The 19,405-nt window shown below is 50.7% G+C and overlaps 1 protein-coding gene across 1 annotated transcript in view; it reads left to right on the top strand.

The window, feature by feature from the left end:
• The window catches only part of LOC118212418 (NMDA receptor synaptonuclear signaling and neuronal migration factor), a 40,826-nt gene that overhangs the window by 8,656 nt on the left and 12,765 nt on the right, over nucleotides 1-19,405 (top strand). The window contains exons 2-6 of the mRNA XM_035390264.1: nucleotides 6,209-6,270; nucleotides 6,578-7,243; nucleotides 9,003-9,069; nucleotides 9,826-9,831; nucleotides 13,217-13,285. Of these exons, the coding sequence (XP_035246155.1) occupies nucleotides 6,209-6,270; nucleotides 6,578-7,243; nucleotides 9,003-9,069; nucleotides 9,826-9,831; nucleotides 13,217-13,285 (870 nt within the window). The remainder of the gene's footprint in view (nucleotides 1-6,208; nucleotides 6,271-6,577; nucleotides 7,244-9,002; nucleotides 9,070-9,825; nucleotides 9,832-13,216; nucleotides 13,286-19,405) is intronic.

The following is a 19,405-nucleotide window of genomic DNA, read 5'->3' as shown; positions in this document are numbered from 1 at the left end:
CGGGGCATACGGGCTGATATTGGGGAGCAGTGGTCGGGGGGGGGAGTGGATGAGGCCGTACACGAGATGGAGATGTGGAGAAAGGGAGCGAGGGATGGAGGGAGAAATGGAGGGAGGATGGGCAGAGGTTAATCGCTGCGCTTGCCGGTGGCTGGCCCTTTGATCAGACGCTGCTCCGGTGCACGCTATCATGAAGGCCTCCTCATGAACCTCCTTTACGAAGACAGCTGAAAAACAACTGAGTGAGGAAGAGAGAGAGAGAGAGCGTAATGAAACATGGCGATAGAGATACAGAAACTGAATAATGTACTCGTATGTACTTTGTTGGAGTTGAACACCAAACACTTTACTGTGTACTACTATTTCTACTACCACTACTACTAGTATTACTACTACTACTAATAATAGCAATAATGATACTTAGTGTCTTTCTCTTTCTGTTTCTCATCCTCCCCTTTTGTTACTGATTATGGTCCTCCTCTCTCTCTCTCCCTCCTCTCCTGCACTCCCTCCGTCTCCTCCTCCCTGTCCGTCACGCGTTTTGGTGGGCGTATGCTACATACGTACGCTAGCCGCTCGCTCTCTCTCTGAAGCCTCCCGCTTCACGGCGTGCGGCCGCACTCTCTCACACGCCCCGGCGGCGTCCCCCTTCAGACGTTATCCGTGTTTTACCGCTCCCTGGGGCGGGCGGGCGTCTGCTTCCCCCGCCCCGTCTCCTTTTCCTGCTTACGCGCCCCAGCCGAGGGCTTCTGGGAAACATTTGGAGAGATGAGGGTTATTACCAAAAAAAAAACGTAGCGCCGCAAAAGCTGTGAAATTACCCTGGAGACGGAGAGGGCACTGAACCCCTGATGTATAGGCCCCGGGCAGACGGTGTGGGCACAGTGGGGCCGCTGCTCTTAAATATACACAGGCTGTAAACTAACGGCTTTAAGTAAGCGCTATTTCAGCCAGAACAAATATATTCTCTGTAAGCTCGTCCTGGTAGAAGAAGATGCTTCAGCTTGTGGGGGAATGGGAGGGTGGATATGTGAAGAAGAGAGAGAGAGCGAGAGAGAGAGAGTGAGAGAACTAGACAGAGAGAGTGAGAGAGCGAGAAGAGAGAGAGAGACGGAGAGACAGAGAGAGAGAGAGACAGAGATAGAGAGAGAGCAAGAGAAGAGAGAAAGAGATGGAGAGACAGAGAGACAGAGAGAGAGAGAGAGAGAAAGAGAGACAGAGAGAGAGAGAGAGAGAGAGATGCACTGTTGCATACCCCCTGCAGCTTCTAGAGTTTTCTCTGAGCGCTGCACTTGCCAGCTCAACTTTAATAATTGAGGGTGTTGTCGTGGGAGAGGATGGAGTCTGAGATGGAGACGCGTAATTGGTCCAGCCGAGCCTCTACCCTACACCGCTGACACACAGTCTGCCCTGGCTGAGCGTGTGTGAGAAGGCTGCCTGTTCATGCCCATGTGTGAACTGGTCCATGTGTTTGTTTATATGCAGGTGTGAGCGCCTGTGAATTCACGTGAATGCGTGTGTGAGTGCATGTGTTTGTGAGTGCCTGTGTGTGAATGTGTGTGTGTGTGTGTGTGTGTGCCAGAGCACCTGTGTAAAAACAAATTCCTGTGCGTATGTGCCTGTGTGTGTGTTTTTAATAAGGCAGAGATTGTGTGTCATAGAGAACCTTGTGTGAACCTTGCATTTTAAAATGCACACACACTCACGCGCACACACATGCACCCTCATACTCACACTCACCAAGTATTAACAATCTAATCAATATAATACCCTCATCCTATCTTCAAGCAAATTCAAATTGAATTAATAACATGTTTTTTTTTTTGTTGTTGTTAAGTAATTAGGGTATTTCCAATATGGAGTGGAATTAACAATTGCATTAACATTACCTAATTAAAAGGTGAATACTGATCTCTTGAAGTGTGCGCTCTCCTAGCTTTCGCTGAATGTTTCATTTCTGGTACACATTGCCAAGAGAGATATTTGCACGTGACTGTAATTACTGGATGTTAGTAGCCAGTTGACCGTTGACAATTTTCGAACAAGAACATGTGGAATAGCTTGCCTGGCCATATAGCGGAGGCAGAAACACTGGGGGGTATTCAAGGCCTGGCTTGATACAGTGTTAGATACTACCTAGTTTTAGGTAAACTAAGCATTAAGTACAGTTTAGTGGCAGGAATAGACGAGCAGTGTTGGGCTGAATGGCCTGTTCTCGTCTTACGTTATGTTATGTTATGTTAAGAAAAGCTTCTCTGTCTCCAAATCACATCTTGCGGTCTCATTGTGGCGATTGCTCAGGTGTAAAATTTTTGTTGGTTGGTATTCCCTCGCCTGATATTGACTGTGTTCTCCTGGCTGTGACATTACCAATGGTTCATCGTCTTCGAAATTATGCATCAGTTGGATGGGAGATTATTCCTTTTTAGCATGCTCTTTCCCTATTTGATTTTACTGTCTGTCTGTGTGTGTGCGTGTGTGTGTGTGTGTTCTGCTTTATGAGATTTCTCCATCCATTACTTTGGCATCTTGTGCTTCCAGATTTGATTATTAGGCTCACCTGTAAGGAATCTGTGGAACTGGGAATGTGTGTCTTTGTGTTTTGTGTGTTTGTGAGGACATGAGGTGTATGTGATCTGTATATGCCTGTGACTAAATGTGTGTATGCATGTGTGTGACTGTGTGAATGCATGATATGTGCATGTGGTGTGCGTGTGTAGGAGTATGAACACGGCTTTGTGTGTATATGTGTCTGTGTGTGTGTGCCAATGCATATGTTGTGAAAATGAGTGCATTTGTTCCGTGTGTAGGAGGTGTGTTTGTGTGTGTGCTAGTGCAGTGAGCAGATCTATGTGTGTGGCAGTGTATGTAGTGTGTGTATGCGGTGTGTGTGTTTGTGTGACTGTGTATGTGGTGCATGTGTGTGTGACTGTATTTATATGGCGTGTGCAAAGCGATATTTTTGAATGGGGAAATGTAGTTGTGTGTGTATGTGTGTGTGTGAGCGTGAGTGCGTATGCGTGTGTGTGTGTGAGTGTGTGTGTGTGTGTGTGAGCGTGAGTGCGTATGTGTATGTGTGTGTGTGTGAGTGTGTGTTTGTGTGTGTGTGTGTGTGTGAGTGTGTGTGTGTGTGTGTGTGCGTGTGAGCGTGAGTGCGTATGCGTATGTGTGTGTGTGTATGAGTGTGTGTTTGTGTGTGTGTGTGTGTGTGTGTGTGAGTAGGAGTGCAGGAAGTGTGTGTCTGCGGGGGACGATATCGCTGAGGATTTCCTCCTGTCACTGTAAGCCCGTTGGTTCCACCGGAAGAATAGAGACAGAAATAGAGTGGATGAAACCCTGCGCAGATATAAGAACAAAAGCTGCCACAGAGCAGCGTGTGCTTTCTTTTCTGTACACAGATGTTTGGCTGATATGTTTGCTTCGTACTGTAAAAAAAATAGAGAACATCACAGAGCTTCTTTCACCCAAAATTCTAATGAACCAATAGCCCAACACTTTGTCTCACCTGTTGTGCTGTGTATAAGCTTCCTAATCTGTCATATTTTTGTGTGTTCGTATTTATACCCACCTCCCATGGTCTGTGTTTCTCCCTGCTGCTAAGCACACACACTCTGTCAGCCATTTTGGGGTACCTAACAGTTTGCAGGCTGGACTGGTGCAACACTGCTGTTACGGTTCTAAAGGCAAAGTACCATAAAACACCTCTGTGTAAAGATCCTTTGGTGTAAATATTTGAATATTTGTTTAATCGGAAGAAAAATTACCAGACAACCCCCATTTGGAGCTTTATTGTGTGGCAGTGTGGGGTATCTGAATTCTGTGTGCTTGCTTGCTAATAAACAATTATTATTATTATTGTAAATTTATTGCATGGAATTTAAAGTGTTTTCCAGATAAAACAAGAGAGTTAAATGAATAACTAATTTAAAGAGATGAAAAAACAAGTAAACAAGGTCATAAAAAGAAATTAAAGAGTAATAAAAGAACCAAGTAATGAAAAGAAAGCACCAATTAAAATTATGCATAGCTAAAGGCAAGTGAAACGTTGTAGGAAACCCTGAATTGTGTCACACTGCTATATCTAACTGTGGAGCTTTAAGAGCAGTGTGACTCACACAGACACACACACACACACACACACACACACACACTCTCACACAAACACACACACACACACACACACCCACACACACTGACTGTGGCTGCCTCTGTTGATGCCATTGTGCAGTAAAGTGATTCTGAGCCGGTTGCCGCGGGAGATGGTGATTGAGTGGCAGCCGGAAGAGCAGTGATAAAGGGTGTTTGTTCTAATCGCCGCGTGGCACAGGCGCAAGCGAGACTCGCTGCCTCCTGTCCCGAACACCCTGCGTCTGTCGCCCTCGGCCTCAGACCGCAGCCTCAGGAAAAAAAGCACAGACACGTCCTGCGGGGATGGCGTCTGTTTCCTTAGGTGTCCAAAAAAAAAGGATCCAAAAACAGAAATCGGATTTGACGCAATATTCAACCAGTTGCTGCGTTGTCTTTGACGGAGTGCGACTGTCTTTAGCAAGTCTTTGTCACATAGGTTGGTGGACTGGGACTAAGGGACTGAAACTTAAGTTGTGTGATAGTCTGTTTGATTATCTGAAGTTGTGTGATAGTTTGTGTGATAGTCTGTGATTGTCTGTGATTGTAAGTAATATTTTATAAATTGTGGAGTACAGTTCTACAGTGACAGTGTTAAAATGAGTGTTGTGTGGTAGTGTTACAGTGGGAGTGTTGTATGGTTGTGTTACAGCGAGAGTGTTGTGTGGTAGTGTAACAGTAGAAGTGTTTTACAGTAGTGTAACGTGAGAGTGATTTACCGTATTGTAACAGTGAGAGTGTTTTACAGTAGTGTAACAGTGAGAGTGTTTTACAGTAGTGTTACAGTAAGAGTATTTTACAGTAGTATTACAGTAAGAGTATTTTACAGTAGTATAACAGTGAGACTATTTTACAGTAGTGTACCAGTGAGAGTGTTTTACAGTAGTGTTACAGTAAGAGTATGTTACAGTAGTGTAACAGTGAGAGTGTTTTACAGTAGTGTTACAGTAAGAGTATTTTACAGTAGCGTTACAGTAAGAGTATTTTACAGTAGTGTAACAGTGAGACTGTTTTACAGTAGTGTTACAGTAAGAGTATTTTACAGTAGTGTAACAGTGAGAGTGTTTTACAGTAGTGTTACAGTGAGAGTATTTTACAGTAGTGTAACAGTGAGAGTGTTTTACAGTAGTGTTACAGTAAGAGTATTTTACAGTAGTGTAACAGTGAGAGTGTTTTACAGTAGTGTTACAGTAAGAGTATTTTACGGTAGTGTAACAGTGAGAGTGTTTTACAGTAGTGTTACAGTAAGAGTATTTACAGTAGTGTAACAGTGAGAGTGTTTTACAGTAGTGTTACAGTAAGAGTATTTTACAGTAGTGTAACAGTGAGAGTGATTTACAGTAGTGTAACAGTAAGAGTATTTTGCAGTAGTGTTACAGTAAGAGTATTTTACAGTAGTGTAACAGTGAGAGTGTTTTACAGTAGTGTTACAGTAAGAGTATTTTACAGTAGTGTAACAGTGAGAGTGTTTTACAGTAGTGTTACAGTAAGAGTATTTTACAGTAGTGTAACAGTGAGAGTGTTTTACAGTAGTGTTACAGTAAGAGTATTTTACGGTAGTGTAACAGTGAGAGTGTTTTACAGTAGTGTTACAGTAAGAGTATTTTACAGTAGTGTAACAGTGAGAGTGTTTTACAGTAGTGTTACAGTAAGAGTATTTTACGGTAGTGTAACAGTGAGAGTGTTTTACAGTAGTGTTACAGTAAGAGTATTTTACAGTAGTGTAACAGTGAGAGTGTTTTGCAGTAGTGTTACAGTAAGAGTATTTTACAGTAGTGTAACAGTGAGAGTGATTTACAGTAGTGTAACAGTAAGAGTATTTTGCAGTAGTGTTACAGGAAGAGTATTTTACAGTAGTGTAACAGTGAGAGTGTTTTACAGTAGTGTTACAGTAAGAGTATTTTACAGTAGTGTAACAGTGAGAGTGTTTTACAGTAGTGTTACAGTAAGAGTATTTTACAGTAGTGTAACAGTGAGAGTGTTTTACAGTAGTGTTACAGTAAGAGTATTTTACAGTAGTGTAACAGTGAGAGTGTTTTACGGTAGTATTGCACGGAGGCTCAGAGTCCTGTATCTCTTGCAGAGCAGCCAGAGCGTTTGGAGAGTACCTGTCCCACAATCACCCGGAGAACCGCAACGGATCAGGTCAGGTGACTTTCCATAACCTCGGCTAGCTCACCCTTCTCTCCTCTCTCCTCTCATTCATATAGCTGTCAGATCACTCCTTTCTCCTTTCTCTCTCCTCCCCTGTCATCCCACTGCTCACATTTTAGACCTTGTTTCTCCTCTCATTCAAAAAAGTGCTTTACTGGCAACTCACCCATTTTACGGTTAGGCCTTGCCAAAATGCTGACCTCATAAGACAAATGGCCCTGTCTCCTTTCTCTTCCTGTTTCTCTCTCTTTCTCTCTCAATTCCACTACCCCCCCCGCCCCTTTCTGTCGCTCTGAAGATCACCTGCTGTCTGACTCGTACCTCGGCCAGGAGTCCGACTCCCCGGACAACGGGCGAACCGAAACCAGCAGCCGTCGCCCATCGAACCCCGCCCCAACGCCGGCAATCGGCGAGCCGGGCCTGAGCAAGCCGCCGCAGGCCACGCCCACCGATCGCCGCCTGTCTCTGGAGTGCGGGTTCCCCAGGCAGGGGCCGCAGCAGAGGGGCGGAGTCTACACCATCACCGGGGAGGGGGGCATGCTCGGGGGTCGGGGCAGCAAGGAGAGCCTGGAGCTGGAGGTGCTGAAGGCGGGGCGGGACCCGAGGCAGGCCCCGCCCCCTTCCTCTTCTTCCACCTCCCCGCTCCCGCAGCAACGGCAGCGGCACGGCGGGGGCGGGGCCGACGGCGGCGGGGGCGGCGGCGGGGGCGGGGCCAGCGCCCATCACCACGGTAACCATCACCACAGCAGCCACCACCACCACCACCACCACCACGGGCACCAGCCCTCCCAGCCCCTGCAGAGCTCGGTCAGCGCCCACAACATCCGGGGCTGGGGCGAGGGCGACGGCAAGGAGGGGGCGGGCTCCCGGGACGACTGCAGCCTGGGCTGCGACGCCTGTGCCAGCGGAGCCTCCTCCCACAGCCAGCGCTCCCTGGACCTGGAGAGCACCTCGCGCGACGCAGGCAAGCAGCGGGGGGGGGGGGGGGGGAGGGGGGTTAGAGAGGAGGGGCTGTGTGGAGCAGGGGGCGGGGTTAGAGAGGAGGGGCAGTATGGAGCAGGGGGCGGGGTTAGAGAGGAGGGGCTGTGTGGAGCAGGGGGCGGGGTTAGAGAGGAGGGGCTGTGTGGAGCAGGGGGCGGGGTTAGAGAGGAGGGGCTGTGTGGAGCAGGGGGTGGGGTTAGAGAGGAGGGGCAGTATGGAGCAGGGGGCGGGGTTAGAGAGGAGGGGCTGTGTGGAGCAGGGGGCGGGGTTAGAGAGGAGGGGCTGTGTGGAGCAGGGGCGGGGTTAGAGAGGAGGGGCAGTGTGGAGCAGGGGGCGGGGTTAGAGAGGAGGGGCAGTGTGGAGCAGGGGGCGGGGTTAGAGAGGAGGGGCAGTGTGGAGCAGGGGGCGGGGTTAGAGAGGAGGGGCAGTGTGGAGCAGGGGGCGGGGTTAGAGAGGAGGGGCAGTGTGGAGCAGGGGGCGGGGTTAGAGAGGAGGGGCTGTGTGGAGCAGGGGGCGGGGTTAGAGAGGAGGGGCTGTGTGGAGCAGGGGGCGGGGCTAGAGAGGTAGTGTGATTTTGGCAGGGGAGTGGGCAGTAGGGTTGGAATATCCTTCCCAGTGTCAGAAGCAGTAAAGAAAATGATCCACCCTCAATAATAACAGGATGATTAATTATCATTATTAATGGAAAACTACAGCCTGAAACACTTTGACATTATGAGAATTTTGCATATTGGAGATGTGACCCAGGTCCTGTTGTCCTATTTTGTAGGGTGCATCAGTTTTTTTTTCCGCTGAATTCAAGTTCTGTAGGCAACGTGATCATGATGTCACGGGGTGATATTGCGACAGCAGGAGCAGGGCTGTTTAATGGGAGTGAGTGTCTTCAGCTCGCCGTAACACCAACTATAAGTATCAGATATTTATGTCGGCCCATTAAAGACAACAGGTCAGGGGGTTTTGCCTTGAATCCCTGCTAATCAACTTTCTGCAGTACTCCTACTGAGAGAAATCAATCACTTATCAAGAGGACATTTTTGCCGTGCCAGCAAGCCTCAACGGTCCAGGATGCAACAGTGTGGCTTCAGAGGGGAACTGGGATTGTGGCCAAAGTCAAAGTTGGATCTCTGACTTTGCTTTTGGCCTTTTTATCTAAAGCGGGGGGGGGGGGGGGTGAAAGTAGATCTGGGTAACGTAAGAAAATAACACGCTGGAGCAGAACAGGAAGAGGCCCGCCAGGATAACAAACGAAGAATTGTAATTAGTAATAAAGTACGATACATATAACAAATATCAGATAATAAACCGTCGCTGCTGCACGTTTGCTAACCAGGTAAATGTTTCAGCCTGGAGTTTTCCTTTAATAATCGGATAGATTTATAAGTGCAGTGTGCCACCCCCATGTCAAACTCACTCCTTTGCCCCTGGATGTGGGGGCAGGCTGGGAGATATGGAAGAGTATGGGTGTTGGGCTAGAGGCGGAGCTGGAGAGGAAGAACTGCGTGGAGCGGGAAGATGGGGGAAGTGAGGGAAGAGAGATAGAGCAGCTGGAGGAGGGGCTCTTTCAATGTCCTCCCCATCATCTTTTGCTGTGCGGGTGTGCTTATCTGTGAGTTTGTGCATTCTTTGTCTCTTTGCAGCAATCAGAAACTAGCCCCGCCCCCAGTCCCACCTTAGCCCCGCCCCCCAGCCCCGCCCTGCCCCGCCCACCACTGACTGCCTCTCTCCTGTCCTCCCCTCTGCAGATGATGGCAGCTGGTTCCCCAAGGAGAACATGTTCAGCTTTCAGACGGCCACCACCACCATGCAGGCGTGAGTTTCTCACCCTCAGCCTGACTCTACCTGACATGCATGCACACACACACACACGCATGCACACACACACACACACACACACACACACACGCACGCATACGCACACATACGCACGCACGCATGCACGCACACACACACATACACACACATGCACGCACACATACGCACGCACACATAAGTACACACACACACACACACGCATGTGCGCACACACACATTACATACATACATGCGCGCGCACACACACACGCACACACACATGCATGTGCACACACACACACACACACATTACATACAGTACATAAATGCGTGCATGCACACACACACTCACACAGACATGCACCTGCGCGCACAGACTCACACACACACACAGACACACACACTCCAGTCTCTCCAGTCCCTAATGGCTGCTTTACTCTCATATATAGATAATTGCAGTTTGCCCTTCAAACACTGCGCCTCGCTCATTCCCTTCTCTTATTATCTCTCTCTCCCTCTCTCTTTCTCTAAAGCAGACACAATCATGCAGCATCAGTGACAGTATTCAGTTAAAATCATGGCATGACTGTAAAAGATTCTGTACAAGTTAGCCAGCAGGCTACTTTTCCTTAACAGTCCCGCTCCACATAGGCATTACAAGAAACAATGTTTAAATGAAATCAGTAAAAATGTATGTATGTAAAAAATAGGTGGAATTTATTTGTCTGTTTTTCCTCTCTTGCATACCCCTCTCCCCTCCGGACCGGTCCACAGGATTTCGTAAGTACACCCCTCTGCCCCCCTCTGCTGCTCTCCGTGTGGGAGGACCCCCTCTTATGCGTCCCGTAGATGCTGGTTTCCCTGCCAAAAAAAAAAAACCCCCTTGCAGCCTCCTAAACCTGTACTGCACCCTCTCCTTTAACCCGTAACCCCTGACCTTTGACCTCTTCTGCTCCTGGACTGACTGTTTGAAGTTACACATGGAGGTAGCATAGCAGGGCACTCTTAACTCTCCCTAAAACCTGCACTTCGACCCTCCTCCCCTCCTCTGCCCCCCCTGCACCTCCTCAGACTCACAGAACAGCAGTAGCCGGTATGGGACAGGCAAAGTGTTGTGCCTCTGCACGGTTCGGAATCTCAGATCGAAAACAAGCGGCGCAAGACCTTTCTACCAAATCGACCCTTTCAGATTCTGACGCGAGCCCTTCTCTAAATTTGGGACAGAGAGGGGGGCGTGAGCTCCTAGCTCCTAGCTCCTTGAAGGAGCATTTAACGGGTTGGAACGTCCTCAAAGATGGTGCGCCCCGCTCGATTTCCGGGTCAGTCACGCACCGCGGAGACGAAGGACGGATAAAATAAGAAATTAGAAAACTTGTGATTCCAGACCACGTCAATTTCACATATTTTTTTTGACCCACTTGGCCTTCCGTACTTTAGAAAAGAAGGAGGCAAGGAAATGAAGCACGGAGGTAAAAAAAACAAAACGAGCGGTTGGAACGCACCCAAGGTGTGAGCGCTGTGCCCGTCGAGGCAGCCGGCCGGCCGCGGTCTGGATTCTGGGAGCGAAACCACCGGGCGGTTTTATTTCGCCGTTTGCAGCCACTCTAATCTGGAGTGATTACGTTTTTTTTTTTTATTCCCGCCGCCCTGGCGCGTGCCCCGCCCGCTTGGCGGCCTGCCGGCGGCCCCGACGGTGGGTCCGGCGGCATTTAGGCACATCGGCACTGCGGCAGCTCGCTCGCAGGCAAGCCGAGGCGCGGTCTGCCCAGACGAGGATCAGCTGCGGGGGGAGAATGCGAAATGGCCGACTTGGCGTTTAGTTTTCTCCTGACGCCGCCGGACCCCGCGGCGGGCCTGTGGGGCGCTCGCTCGCTCGCTCGCTCGCGGGAATCCGTTTGATACAGCTGGGTGCTTTTCTCTCTCTCTCTCTCTGTATCTGTACTGGAGCCAAATGCCTGGTTCGAGCCTACGACGGCGGCTGTGCCTCTCGGGGGTTTGAACCCGCAACCGCTTGAGTCGCATTTTTGCGTTCTGTTCTTCTTTGTAGACGCCGCTCGGCAGTTCTCGGCGCGCTCGCCCCGATCCCCCGGACGTCTTTGCCGGCGGACGTCTGGCTGTGCCGCCCCGCGCCGCGCCAAAACGTTTTTCTTTCAGCGAGGCTTTTTAAAAAAAAAAGAAATAAATAAAAAACAGGGACAGTGCGGATTTCAGGTATTAATCCAGCTGTCGCCGCTCGCCTTCTTTTAATTAAACCTTTCACACGCGAACGCGGCACGAGTTACCGACGCTCTGTAATTTGCGCGGAAAACGACGGGTTCGACGCCGCCGGTTAATTTGCTTTCCCCGGCCGCGCGGGAGAAGAGAAGGCGGGACGCGGGGCGCGTACGCCGCACAAACAAAAAAAAAACGATCCGGCCCGATAACGATGGACGGACGTGCGATTGATCTGCTCTCGCGTTTGGGAGAGGGCGCGCTGAGCGATTACGGAGAGAGCAGCAGATCAATCAAAAGTACCCACTCGTGCGTGACATCAAACAAAACAGCGGCAAGGACACGATGATGAGAAACAGCAGAAAGCGTGATTTAATAATGGAACGGGAGCACGCGAGCTAATGCATGTTCCGGTTCAATTATGACTTCGCGTATCGGGCGAACGGTTCACGTGCCCCATCGACGGCTGCGTTCCGATCCTGTTTATTCGGCACGCGCCCTCATTTAAAGCAACGTGCCGTTTTCTGGAACTCGCTCGGCTGATGTTGAAGTGATGTACGGTTTTCATTCGCTCACTCGTTTGACGGAGTCATTAAACGCTCGCGCAACGGAGTTAGCCGAAAGGCTAGCTTTCGTCTGTGGTCCCTGGGCATGTTTGAACAATAGCACTGCAGTACAGAAAATAGATACATGCAGGAAGACAGTCAGGCTAGGCAGGTTACCTCACTCAACAGTGTCACATCTGGGTGATGGATCCACACCCTTCTGGTTACCAGTCTTCCTTCATTGGAAGTGTGATGCTTGATCTGGGGAATCCAAAAGCAAGCATGCACACACACACACACACACACACACACACATGCACGCGCACACACACACACACACACACACACACACACACACACACACACCCACACCCACACACACACTCACACACATACATACACACAGACACGCACGCACACGCACGCATGCACGCACACACACACACGCACGCACACACACACACACGCACACACTCACACACACACTCACACACACACCTCTGCAAGGCTTTCCCTCCAGGTGTTTAGAGAACATCTTACTCTTGGTGCTGATGGTGACCAGCTGTGTCATTATGTCAGAGAAGATATATTTATGACAGTTTGCCGTTGCCCCTCGCCTCTTCAATTCAGTTTAACTTCAAAAAACTTTCTTTTTTCCGCGAGAGAACATTTTGTGTGCCGAGAACCATCTTTTTCACAATTAGAATTAGCACGGTGGGTGCATTCAGAAAATCCAAGACACCAATGATGAACGCCTGTAAAATAAAAAAAAACCTGCTTAGTACAGAATATCATGGTCATGGCCAGTGGACAGGGACAGTACGTGCCATTATTATGCTGACAGTGAACCATGATACAGTGTAGCGTAAAGGCAGTTAAAGATGCAATGGCAGCAGTAAATCTGGTAGTGTTGAAGTACTGGAATGAAATAACCTAAAAAATTATATTGATAAAAAAAGCCATGGGCAATGTATGTAATGCACTGTTAAGTAAAGAAATATTTAAATATGCATGCACACAAAGACAAACACACACACACACCACTGCTGTGATCCCCTGCATGATGATGAAAGCTGGGCTGTGGAATGCTGGGTCCTGATTGGTGGGCTTGGCTGTGGGCGTGCTCGATGCCTGGCATAGACGACTCTTCTTTCCGTTGACTATCGATGATACTCACCCGCACCTTGAGCGTTAACCCCGCCCCCCTGACCTGGTGCCAGCCCCACCCCCCCCCCCCCCCCCGTACTAACAAAGCCCAGCCCTCTATGGCTATGCACCCTCAACCCCTGGTACTAACCTGGCTAATGGCTCCCTGCCCGACCCCTGACCCCTGACCCCTGACCCCCGACCCCTGACCCCTGACCCCTGACCCTGCGCACCCACGTTAATGTTGTTGCGCGTCCTGCCAGGGCGTTCCGGGGCCTTGCTGAGAGAAAGAGGAGAAAGAGACAGGTGGAGTCTGCGGCCATGATCCAGAGGTACCACACCCCCCACCCCTTTTACCCCCCCCCCCCCCCGCTCCCCTGTTTCCTGTTTCTGTGCCACGCCTACTTCACTGTGGCCACACCCCCCCTAAACCCGCCCACACACCCACCCGGATACCAGATACTGTAACTCCCTGTAAAGATGCGCTGATGAGGTGTGCACAGGGGCACGCGCTACTCGCTGCAGATGAGTTCACGCCTCCCACGGGCGCGCTGGTGCTTTGGGGACTGCGCGGGCGTTTCGTCAGTGGTGCAAATTAGCCTGTGAAGAAAAGAGCCCCGCTGGGCATCGATGGCACCTCTCCGCGTGGGCTGTGCTGCTGCACGTGTGTTCTGGAAAATTCCGCGCGCCCGTGATGTCATTTGAGTCATTCGCTGTCACGCTGGGCCGATCTACAGAGAAGACTGCTGTGTTTGCTCGGAGTTCGGCTGCGCCCAGGAACACAATGGGTACGCTGGGTATTCTGCAGAGAATAAAGTGGGGGTGGGGGGTGGGGGGGTCTACTGAGGTTCACCGAGGGTCCGCTTCTCCCCACGGCGTAACGACCACCACCAGGGTAGGGCAGTCGGGGGAGAGACGGAGCGCGAGGAAGCTTTAACACCCCCGGGGGGGTATTTGTCTCGCGGCAGTCTCTAACAATCCACCACGCCGCCGGCATTGCGCAGCGCTGCGGCTGCGATTAACGGCCCACAATGCAACAGGTCCCAGGGCGCCGTGTGCGTGCGGCTCTACAGTACAAACACAGGGGGGTCGCAGAGAAAGCGGCCCGCTGTGTACCGGCTGGAATAGGCTAGCTAGCCGCAGATGACAGGGAAGTGCTAGTCTAGCGCCAGACACAACTGGCAGTGTTCGCGGGCGGGGAAGCCGGTGAGGGTATGAGTCCTGATCGCTGCATTAGCGACTCCTGCTGGTTGGTCGGGGCGCCTGTCCAGCGGGGAGGGGATCCGGGGGAGATGGCGTGAACCTCCGCACGCGAAGCGGCTGTGGCAGTCCACACCCATCCCCAGACCGACAGAGGATAGCGCATCGACCAGGACTGTGGCTGGTCCACACGGGAAATTGGTATAACGACTAAACTGGGGAGAAAATGGGAGAAAAATGGCAAAGAAGGAACTAACTCATAGAGCGGGACTTACCCATCATCCTTACCTCCCTGCGACATCCTCGCACCAAGCTCCTGGGCTTGGAATCCAGTGCCCCCAGCCCTGTAATGGGGGTCACTGTTCTGCTGACGGTGTAGAAGGTGCCGGTTTATCAGATGAGCACTCAAACTGAGGTCCTGACTCACTGTGGCCATTAAAGATCCTGTGAACCATTCCTAAAAATTAGGGGTGTTATCTGCAGTGCCCTGGTCAAATGCTGGCTCTCTGTGTTCAGCCACATAATCATCCCCTACGTCTGCAGGGCTATAGAGTCCCCTGCATTCCCTTCCAGGTCATCGCTCATAATGAAAATGGCTCATTCCGTAGCGCTGCCTGGCTAAATAAAAGACATTAGCACTCGGGGGCATAGATTGTTCTCCAGCAGGTTCAGAGGGGGGGGGGGGGGTCGCCCTGACCAATCAGATGCTGAACGAGGAGGCGCGCTGGGGCTCAGCTTTTACACCCGATGATTCCCCCCAGCCCTGCCGGGCCGGCTCGAGATCACGGTTGGGGGGGGGGGGGGGGCGGTCAGCACCCCGAGGAAGACCCAATAAAGGTGAAATGTTCGCTGCGACCGGGGCAGTGGTGGCCGGTAACAAATTTATAACGCCAACTTTATCGAGCTGCGAGGCTCGTTGCCCTTCCGGCGTCTTCCGCACCTCAGCTCCCGCGCTGCTAGAGCGGTTCTGATCGAGCGGCGCTGATCCAGCGTTTCTGATCCAGTGGTTCTGATCCAGCGGTTCTGATCCTGCGGCTCTGATCCAGCGGTTCTGATAGAGTGGTTCTGATAGAGCGGTTCTCATCCAGCGGTTCTGATAGAGCGGTTCTGATAGAGTGGTTCTGATAGAGCGGTTCTCATCCAGCGGTTCTGATAGAGCGGTTCTGATCGAGCGGTTCTGATAGAGCGGTTCTGATCCAGCGGTTCTGATCCAGCGGTTCTGATAGAGCGGTTGTGATCTAGTGGTTCTGATAGAGCGGTTCTGATCCAGTAGTTCTGATCGAGCGGTTCTGATAGAGCGGTTCTGATCCAGGGGTTCTGATCGAGCGGTTCTGATAGAGCGGTTCTGATCCAGCGGTTCTGATAGAGCGGTTCTGATTGAGCGGTTCTGATAGAGCGGTTCTGATCCAGCGGTTCTGATCCAGCGGTTCTGATAGAGCGGTTCTGATCGAGTGGCTCTGATCGAGTGGCTCTGATCCAGCGGTTCTGATAGAGCGGTTCTGATAGAGCGGTTCTGATAGAGCGCCTCTGATCCAGCGGTTCTGATAGAGCGGTTCTGATCGAGCGGCTCTGATAGAGCGGTTCTGATTGAGCGGTTCTGATAGAGCGGTTCTGATCCAGCGGTTCTGATCCAGCGGTTCTGATAGAGCGGTTCTGATCCAGCGGTTCTGATAGAGTGCAGACCTGCTGTTGCAGACTCGGTGTGATCGGAACATATCGCGCGCAAAGACATAATAAAAAAAGTCACATCGCCATGTTTCAGCTCTCATAATGTCTGGGACTCAGAAGAGGGCAGGCTGAGAATATTGTTCGCCTGTAAAGTCTGTTTTTTTTATATGTGATCTGAACAATTCGCACTGGAAAATCACATCGGGCATCATTTCAGCTTCCTGTGTCAGTAAATCCTGAGACCTGGAACTGGGCAGAATAATAATGATACTGAAGTCCTTGAATGGTAATAATAGTAATACAAAACAACAGAGTGTATTAACAGGGCACCTTTCACACAACAAAGCAAGCGTAGCTCAAATGGCTCCATAGCGGGATATAAACAATGTGGATAAGGGTAAAATACATCCAAAAAATCTAATAAGTTGTGGACAAATAAAACGGTAAGTAGAGGGTAAATAAAAGGAATTTAGGTCAAATAAGCACTAATCACATGAATAGCTATCTTAAACAGGTGAGTTTTCAGCTGAGGTTGTAACTTATCGCTCAGTTTTGTAGCGAACCGTTCCTTATATTTATATTATATTATATTATATATATATATATATTATATATTTTGCAGTGTACACGGAGAAGGGCATTTCGTAATTCAGTCATTTTTTCTCACACTCAAAGCGCTCTACAAGGATGAGGGGCGGGGGGGACTCAGCCCCCACCAACGTGTAGCCCCCACCTGGGTGATGGACGGCAGCCATTTTGCGCCCGAACGCTCACCGCACACCAGCTGAGGTGGAGAGGGAGATTGAGAGAGGGAGAGAGGGACTGCAGCCTGTTAAACCGGGGGAATGATTCAGCGATAGGATAGAGAGAGCCAGCTTGGGAATATCAGCCACGACCCTCTTTTCAGTTCCCCCCGCAATTCACTCGCAAAAATATTCAAGAGCTTTTCTGCGGCAGATCCCAGAGGTCTGATCGGCTGTTAGGAAGATCAAAAGCTCATAGAAATAGATGTGTTCGGGTGCGAGTCCTCACACTAGCCTGAGGCCGGCACGGGGCGATTGACAGTAATACGGGGGACAACAGGCTCATAACAGCGCGGTTCCGCCTTTTTTCCCAGGGTTCCCGAGGTTTGAGCGAGGGCAGGCGAGGGCTCGGGCTGACGATGTCATTCGCGGCGTAAAGTCCGGGTCGTCTGGCGGGCGGCGGCTAGCGCCCGAAGCTACGCCCGAAGCGCTTCTCGCGGGGCGCAGAGTTTCACAGAGCGCCCGCTCACAGTCGCTCTCTGACAAACCGCTCAGACGCTCAGCACTCAGAGTCACTGGGGCCCCGGTGTGGCGCTTTCATAGCCGGCCGCCCACGCAACTACTGTTGCATATTGTTAAAAAAAAAATTAAAAAAAAAAAATGCAACAGTAGATATTTGCTACAGAAATAAAAATGCAAAAAAAAAAAAGATAAATACATGTTCAGTATCTCAAAACATACTGAACAAAATATTGTAAATTTCATATGTGAGTCATGCACATGCTGCAGAATTTATTTTAGCTGCATGCAATTTATGATATATTCTGGCTTATTTAGATGATTCTAAATACATAGTGTCAATGTATGATATGTTTTCCAATGCATACTAATTAGTATTAGAGTAAAACAAATAGATTGAAACAGATGGAAGAAAAACGTTTTAAGAATGAAGCGAATAACTGTCATTGCGCATTCAGGGCTCTTGTGTGCATGGGCGGGGGCGTGATGCGTGAAGTTCACGCGTATTTCATGATTTAGAGTCAGAGTTTGGGGTCAGTTCCATTTCAGTTTAGCCGGTTCAGTCAGGGAATGATTTGAAAATTCTACTATTATTCGGAAGCGACCGGTTAAAAGGACACTGTCTCCTCGCATTTATTGTAATTTCAGTGCGTGACCCTGTGGGTGCGTGTTGCTGTTTTCATACGCTGTGGGCGGCGCAGGCTAATCGGTTCTGGATTCTGCGGGGCGATGATAGCGGAGCGGAGCGGCACATCAAACAGGGAGCCGTGCTGCGGAGCGCGGCGGGGAGCGGGGGAAATGCAGAGCGTGCGCCAGGTGAACGGCGAGGTACAGTTAGCGCGGTACAGTTAGCGCGGGTACGGTTAGCGTGGTACGGTTAGCGCGGGTACAGTTTTTGTGGTACGGTTAGCACGGTACCGTTAGCGCGGGTATGGTTAGCGCGGGTACTGTTAGCGTGGTACAGTTAGCGCGGTACAGTTAGCGCGGTACAGTTAGCGCGGGTACGGTTAGCGTGGGTACTGTTACCGCGGTACGGTTAGCGCGGGTACAGTTAGCGTGGTACGGTTAGCAGGGTACCGTTAGCGCGGGTACGGTTAGCGTGATACGGCTATCGCGGTACTGTTAGCGCAGTACGGTTAGCACGAGTACGGTTAGCGTGGTACAGTTAGTGCGGGTACTGTTAGCGTGGTATGGTTAGCACGGTACAGTTAGCGTGGGTATGGTTAGCACGGTACAGTTAGCACGGTACTGTTAGCGCAGTACTGTTAGCGTGCTACGGTTAGCGCTCCCCACCGCATTCCGCCCGTCCTGCTGTTCCATCACACAAACCGAGGGGTCTCTTCCTGGCTTTTTATTTTCTTTTCTTTTTTTTCCTCCTCCTCCTCTGAGGTCAGCATCCGTGTGAGGTAATTATTACAGGAATCCCCCCCTTCCCTCCCCCGGCCCCTCCCATCCTCTCTCGCCCACGCAACCTCCCGCCCGTGGGCTCCACAGATGTCTGGCCTTACCCTCGTCATTAGTCGCATGGTTGCCTAGGATATCGCAGGGAAGACACATCCAGCTGTGGTGAGGGAGGGAGGGAGGGAGAGAGAGGCAGAGAGAGAGAGAGAGAGATCTATAACCCCCTGCTGTGAGAGAGAGAGGAAAGTAGACAGTTCATGCACCTTTTAATTGAACCCCAGCCCACCCTTATGGGAACATTAGAAAAAAAATTATACGAATGCAGTTGAAAAAACAGCCCTGCCACACCACCTGACATGATTACATACTAATGATGCAACCTTTCCCCACGCAGACCAATCAAAAAAAACAAAAGGAAAAAGGAGAGGGGGTGGGGGAGAGTGGGGGTGTGGGAGAGGGGGAGAGGGGGTGGGGGAGTGGGGGAGAGGGGGCGGGGGAGAGACGGCGAGACAGGCAGTAAAATGAGCTGGAGAATGTCAGGGGGCAGGAGGCACTGATCATTTACTGAAGGTGCGGTGTGTGGGAGACTGGAGCAGGAGGAGGAGGAGGGACAGTGAGCAGGAGGAGGAGGAGGGACAGTGAGCAGGAGGAGGAGGAAGGACGGTGAGCAGAAGGAGGAGGAAGGACGGTGAGCAGGAGGAGGAGGAGGGGCAGTGAGCAGGAGGAGGAGGAGGGGCAGTGAGCAGGAGGAGGAGGAGGGGCATTGAGCAAGAGGAGGAGGAAGGACGGTGAGCAGGAGGAGGAGGAGGGGCAGTGAGCAGGAGGAGGAGGAAGGACGGTGAGCAGGAGGAGGAGGAGAGGCAGTGAGCAAGAGGAGGAGGAGGGGCAGTGAGCAGGAGGAGGAGGAGGGGCATTGAGCAA

The sequence above is a fragment of the Anguilla anguilla genome, chromosome 14 (genome assembly GCF_013347855.1).
Source record: "Anguilla anguilla isolate fAngAng1 chromosome 14, fAngAng1.pri, whole genome shotgun sequence".
NCBI classification, from domain to species: Eukaryota; Metazoa; Chordata; class Actinopteri; order Anguilliformes; family Anguillidae; genus Anguilla; species Anguilla anguilla.
The sequence above is the reverse complement of the archived record's forward strand: the minus strand, read 5'-3'. Positions and strand labels throughout refer to the sequence as shown.